The sequence below is a fragment of the Loa loa genome (assembly GCF_000183805.2).
Source record: "Loa loa unplaced genomic scaffold supercont3.43, whole genome shotgun sequence".
Classification (NCBI taxonomy): Eukaryota; Metazoa; Nematoda; class Chromadorea; order Rhabditida; family Onchocercidae; genus Loa; species Loa loa.
Genome location: NW_018108223.1, coordinates 94,237 through 100,904, shown reverse-complemented (window position 1 = coordinate 100,904; position 6,668 = coordinate 94,237). Strand labels below are relative to the sequence as shown.

Genomic DNA, 6,668 nt, shown 5'->3' with positions numbered 1-6,668 from the left:
TTTTTTTTGTAAATTTCAGTGATTTAAAGTGATACTTTTTCCAGTACAATATGTTCTATACATATATATTTGATTGCTCAGTTCCTTTTCTGTACAAAAGAGCATATAACTTGCTCCTTATAATATAAGGGAAGTTTGATGTTCGATCGCAAGTTGACACTGTGAATTCCATGTGAATGCTGTCGGATTACCGAAATTAAAGCTATGTTCAAATAAAGTTTTCACAGTATCTAACAGACGGGGTGGTGAAATCTTGTAAAATTAAAGCAATGAAGAGAATATAAGCTAACAATGGACAGTATAGCACAAAGGCATCTATCTCAATATCTACACCATGGACAATGATGTCCATTTTACCTATACAATGGACAATGCCAGAGAGTAATCATACGTGCATGATAACCTTGATGGAGCTTACAAAATCCGAAACAGTCAAGTTTTTACAATCAAGTAGACAACACATCCTCTTACAGTTAAGCAGACAATGCACCCTCTTCGCATATCTTCCACGACTGAACTACAAACAACGACATCTTCGGATATCCGCCACCACTGGACAGTCTGTACTCCCAACTCAACGACCTATCAATAACTAACGGTCAAATTATTGTCGAAGGCAACGACAAGGAATTTGCTAGTTGGTCATACTGCTTGCTTATCGTATAACTCATTTATCACTGCTTACCAATTCACCGCGTAATATATACATATATATTTTACATCCTTTTTGTTGTTAATTAGTAACATTGTGCAAAAACAATATTACATTCCGAAGAAATTTATATCGCTGAAAAACGAATTCAATAGATTAGCTTTTCCAACATATGCATTTAATTTCTGTTTCAATCTTATTGAAAGAAAATGAGAAAAACAATAATTCCAAGTAAGACTTAAATATGTAGAAAGATCCCAAATTCAAGATGGGAGAGACAGGGAGGTGGGGTTGATGAATCAAAGCATGCATGAATGATGAGCTCCAGTGCGTTTAACATCATTTTCAAGCTTTTGGGATTGGGTTTTCGCTTTTGTTAATTTGCGGCAATTGATCTTGATGCCGTTATGAGACGTAAATAGCAATTTGTGGCAGTAATCTATGTTTCAGTTGGGAAGGATTTTAATTGTGCATCCGGACTAGCTCGGGTGATTTGACATGTTCGCTTGCAAGGTAGTGGGGAGTCGTGCTGTGAGAGTGTTTTTACAAATCCTTTGCTTTCCATACCTTTCCAGCGATATCCAGTTGAACTGCTGATACCAAACTATTTGAGTAAAACTACTTCAATTTCGAGGTGGTCATTTGCTTTTCGTATTTTTCCAGTGGCAGTGGTTTTTAACTGATGAAGTGCTGTTCCGGAAAGTATTTGCTAAAACTTCGCCAACAACGGATTTGGTTTTCATTGGTTAACCGAGCTGTACTCGAACGGGAATCTTTTTGGAACTCGTTAAGCAATTATAGCATGGAGATGCCCATGGGAGCGCAACGCTGTCTTGCTTCCTACTCACTGTTTTTTCAGATGTTCTCTGATGCTTATTTACGAATACATCTCCATCACCTGTCTCACTTCTTTATTTACCACTTTGTCAGTTCCTCTTAATTACTGTTTTTACATATAAGTGTCTGTAGTGATAAACGGAATTTTCTCGCAAGACTTTTCCTGTACATCATCCTGTACATGGACAATTTTGTTCAAAAATACAATTCTTATTTTTGGTATATGAACCAGAACGACAAAGACAGTTTTCCATTCTTGAAATTTCACTCGCTGTTAATAAGTGCTGTTTTTTTTATGATGTCCTGTGTTCCTGGTCTCTCCAGGGGATGGAACTGATGAATGATGAATGAAAAATTCTGTAAATGACTGTTCCTGATATCATCCATCACTCTGTTGCGCAAATACTCATAATTTCTTTCCCAAGTATTCAAGTTACATCCTTCTATCTCTCCTCACCAAATTTTTTATATTCATTCTTTTTTATTGTAAAGTCACATACATTTTACTGACAATTACATATACATCATGAGGAACACTTAGTAATTCCCACATGTTCCCTTGTAGATCAGGTGTTATATACATTGCTACATTCAAATAAACATTTTTTTCAGCGAATAAACATTTTTTTCTTAGTAATTCACCACATGTTCCCTTGTAGATCAGGTGTTATATACATTGGCTACATTCAAATAAACATTTTTTTCAGCGAAAAATGAGTATGGATGACGACACGACTATTACTGATAGAGTTGTCCACTGGATTTTAACGCTTCAGTTCACTTCAAAGTCGCGGATAAGAAAAAGTAACTGAAGAAATGCCATCAAATAAATGTAATATCAGGATGGATCATGAAATGTAAAAGCCGAGAGGCACTGTCCATTAGATTCGAATCCAGTTTAAAATTTACTTGGCTTCCTAATATTTGACTGCTTACTATTAATCTGAGGCTAAAGATAATACTTTATGCGTTGCGATCTAATAATCTACGCGATAGTTGATTTGATCGCTGCTGGTAACGATCAGGAAGTCTACCAGCGGCACTTTTCTCTCTTTCATATCGGAACAATTCCATATTGATTCCTGCTCGATAAATTTTCTCGCCATGTGAAATAATTCCCGTTAAGAGTCATTTTTAAAACGATCTAATTTGTCTTTCCTACTAGTGCCAATTAAACTCAGCACCGAAAGGATTCCAGTACCAGTTCAGGCTAATTTTTTATTTTTCTAGAGCTTAGTGCACTTTTTCCTTGAATGCATTTCTTGCTATTTGAGAATACTTAGTAGATCATGAGCTATCACCTACATTTCATACTTTAACAGGTTGCTCTCTGACTGGATTGGTCAGAAAGGGATTTACACATATAAGACCATAAATGACTTTTTTATGCCATGACTAGACGTGTCAAAGTTAGAGTAGGATGCAACAAAAAAACGTATATTTGCACTGTTTTGATAAAATAAGATTGATAAGACTAAAAAAAACTACCGGAATTTAAAGGCTAAACACGTAAAGCTAAAGCTGAGAAATAAGTGTCGAGAGTCAAATATATGCAATGTCACGGATTCTGCGAGAATCAACCAAACGTTAATTTAGTATTTAAAGACTGCCTAAGAACTACACAGCACCCGTTATGACTTTTAGTTATGTCACTGCTAATAATGAGAGATATTTAATTTTTTTTGAAGACATTCTCGTTTACTGAGTGTAAAGCACTGCAGATAATATTGTTTTTTAAAGAAGAGATAGCAGATGTAGAAAATTATCCTTAAATTCATATACATTCAATACCGGGATGTAAACCTATTTGATAAATAAAAACACCCATAGACTGGAAGATGTCAGTGAGCTGCTGTAGACGACTTTACTGATATATCGTTTTTACCAAACTGGAAAAATGATGTTGAAATCCGATAACTTTGTTTCAAAAAATTATAAAATAAAGGCGCTGTAACAAGTACGACACTCCATCACCAGTAGTGTGGACATATTCTTTCTCAAAGATTGAATCTAACTCTAGATGCATGCATTCTAAACCGAAGGGGACAGTTTTACGGAATAATTACTTACCTGTAATAATCCAAAGGTAGTTCCATCAACTCCAACATGACAAGTGTGATGGACATCACCTTGAGGCTCACTTATCAACAGCTTCTTGCGGCTACTTTTGTCTTGCGTCTTTTCTTTTTCATGGGGAGAGATTTTTGAATGTGGTAAAAAGGAAACTGATGACAAGTACTGACTGCATTTGCTGTTTGGCATTTCGATGGCTAGCCTTGCAACAGTTGCTTCAGGTCTAAATAAACCTGTTCGACCATTTCGCATGTATCCACGCCAGAAATAGCCGTCTGGATATGTCGGAGGACTGAAACTCCAATCTAAATCACCAGAACTTTTATGAAAATGAGAGAGGGATTAGGTTAGAAAAATCAGAAATAAAATGGGAATATATACTCCAGATACCAGGGATGTGTTTAAGAAGTGCCATTGACAACACATACAGGAAGAAATCACGGCCCAATTAAAAAAAAGGAAAATTAACCACTAACCATCTATCGAGCACAACTATGGTTTCATTTTTTGAATACTGGAGATGGTCGATGATTCCATCACAACAAGATGTCACAGTAACCAAACACTGGGGCATGATTTCCGGAAGCTGGCGAACGATATCCGCAAAAGAAGGACGCTCTTCCGGCTTGTGAGCCCAGCATTGCATCATGAGGTTGTAAAATTCAATCGGGCACGCATCTGGACATTCTAGTCGTTGTAGATTTGGATAATCTATTGCTGCTAGTATCTAAAAAAGCTGTAGTATAGAAACCAAAACATTCGAACATTGAATGAAGGATTAACTTACTGTAGAACATTCCAACAAGCAGCATATTATTGGAGGACTTAAAGCAATGAAAAATGGAACAAAAAGAAACCTGTGCGCCAGTTAAGCCAGCCCATGGCATTTGACCGAAAGAAAATATTTCAAACAATGTTACTCCATATGACCAAACATCACTTGCAGATGTAAACTTCAGGAAATTAATGGCTTCAGGAGCACACCATGCGATCGGTAGTTTAACTGCTTCTGAAAACTCGCTTCGATAATAGTCCTCGCCCATGCCCAAAGAACGGCTCAATCCAAAATCCGAGATTTTCACCTGCAATTAGTTAATAGTTAGTTGCAGTTGGAGTTTGAGTCAATTAATTGGAGTTCTACACTCCATTCTTTCTCAATAAATATTTGAATATGTTTTATCATTGTTCCTCTCACTTATTCCACATCATATTTTTTATTTTCTAAAAACTTGCAGCTTTCATTTTCTGGCAAATAGATATAACGAAAGAATCACCCTTCCACAATCTATGTTATAAGGAAAAAAAGCCCATTTACCCTTTCAGCAGAAAAAACAAGAACATTGCGCGCTGCAAGATCGCGATGAATAAGTCTCTCACTTGACAGGTATTTCATGCCCTGCGCTATCTGTATCGAAAATTTACAAAATGTATCCACAAAGAATGTAGCACGTAAAGAGGGCTTTTGAAGACACTCCAGTAGTGATCCACAAGGTGCCAATTCGGATACCTGGACGGATGTAACTAAAGTAATTCAACACGATGCCAATATGCACATTTCAAAACTGAACAAATTACAGAAAAACTAATATAATCAGGAGTGCAGCCTTTTTAGGTGATGAATATATTTGTTGCGAAGGCACAGATGTGTTTCTCCAGCCAAAAACCCACCAGCATAACTGCTTTAGTATCCAGTACTACGCCATAAAGTCTGACAACGCATTCATGACGCATTTTGTGCAACACTGCGACTTCTTGTAAAAAATTAAGTGGATTGGCAAATAGTTTCTCCGGTAAAATACATTTTACAGCTACCTGCAACAGAGATTCGGGTTAAGCCTCATAGTAAAGTCGCTGTCATATCTGTTAGAAACATTTAAACTTCGTGATCGAAAGCCGGTAAACCAGAACAGTCCTTGGACGTGCATTCATGAATGGCCACATGCGACGTATAAACCGACACATCATATGCTATATTGAATGACCGACTTAGTGATTTGAAATCTGGTAGTAGTAAAAGCATGCATAACAAATACTTGTATTTGTTCAGTGTTATTTGAATTACTCCAAGCGGCTTGATAAACGGATCCGAACTCGCCTTTGCCCAATTGCTTGGATAAGGTAATATTTTCCAGAGGTATTACGTGCTGTTCGTGGTAACTCGGGGAATGCTGTTCTTTTTCTTCAGATTTCCTGTAAAGAATACGCAGTACATATACCTTTTATTTTATTTAAGCGCGTTAAAGAAACAGAAAATGACCTAGAAATCTAAGTTTACGATTACACCACGGTGTAATTGTGAGTAATAGTACAAACTGAGGCATTATCGTAATTGTTCAGCTGCTAGGAACTGAAATGAGACAATGTGAAAGAAATTGATGCCTTTGCCAAGGATCTTTCTTCTCAGCTTTCCCATAATCGAAGACTTGTCAAATTTCCGATAGTAAGTCGCTTGCAAACGTTTCTGTTCCGGCCTGGTCATACCAATTTTGTTCAGGTCTTTCTCATCCACATAACTCATATCGGCTGCACTACGCAACCTCAGGACTGTTCGCATAGAATGCTCATAACTGAAATAACTTGACCGAAATTACCTACACCATATTTAAGCATATTTTCTATGAAAGAAGCCCTCCTTCATCTCACATCCTGCACCAGTTCTATCATTCCCAACACTTATTAGATTCACAACTTCCCACTACCTGTTTCCACTTTATTTCATTTACATTTAACATCTGCATATAAGAAACTTTTTTGAAATTATACACAGTTTTCGATAATTCACCAGTAACATTCTGCTGATTATTATTTTGAAATGGTCTACGATGAATTTAATTCGAGTTTAACTTGATTTACTTTTGTCTAATCTCAATTAAAGCTGAAACTGGTCTATTTTAATTGGTATAATAAGTAGCAGCAACTTTGTTGACGAATCCTTAATTTATTAGTATCGACATTCATGAATTGTGCTGTTTGCAACTAATCGGAATAAAAGCAAAAGAGGGAAAAAACGTACCACAGCAAATCGGCTTCATATAATAATTCAGAAATGGTGCACTGTTCCGCCGTCATTATTCCAAACACTTTTGTTGGATTGCCAGTTGTGTAA

General features: G+C 36.6%; 1 protein-coding gene across 1 annotated transcript; it reads right to left on the bottom strand.

The window, feature by feature from the left end:
- Positions 1 to 3,330: 3,330 nt before the first annotated feature.
- LOAG_03175 (TK/ACK protein kinase) lies at positions 3,331 to 6,631 on the bottom strand (the record flags this gene model as incomplete). Its single annotated transcript, XM_003138712.1, has 9 exons — positions 3,331 to 3,378; positions 3,560 to 3,854; positions 4,039 to 4,289; positions 4,420 to 4,644; positions 4,878 to 5,069; positions 5,231 to 5,374; positions 5,596 to 5,752; positions 5,986 to 6,129; positions 6,576 to 6,631. The coding sequence occupies 9 exons, from the start codon at positions 6,629 to 6,631 to the stop codon at positions 3,331 to 3,333; spliced, it is 1,512 nt and encodes a 503-aa protein (XP_003138760.1).
- Positions 6,632 to 6,668: the final 37 nt, after the last annotated feature.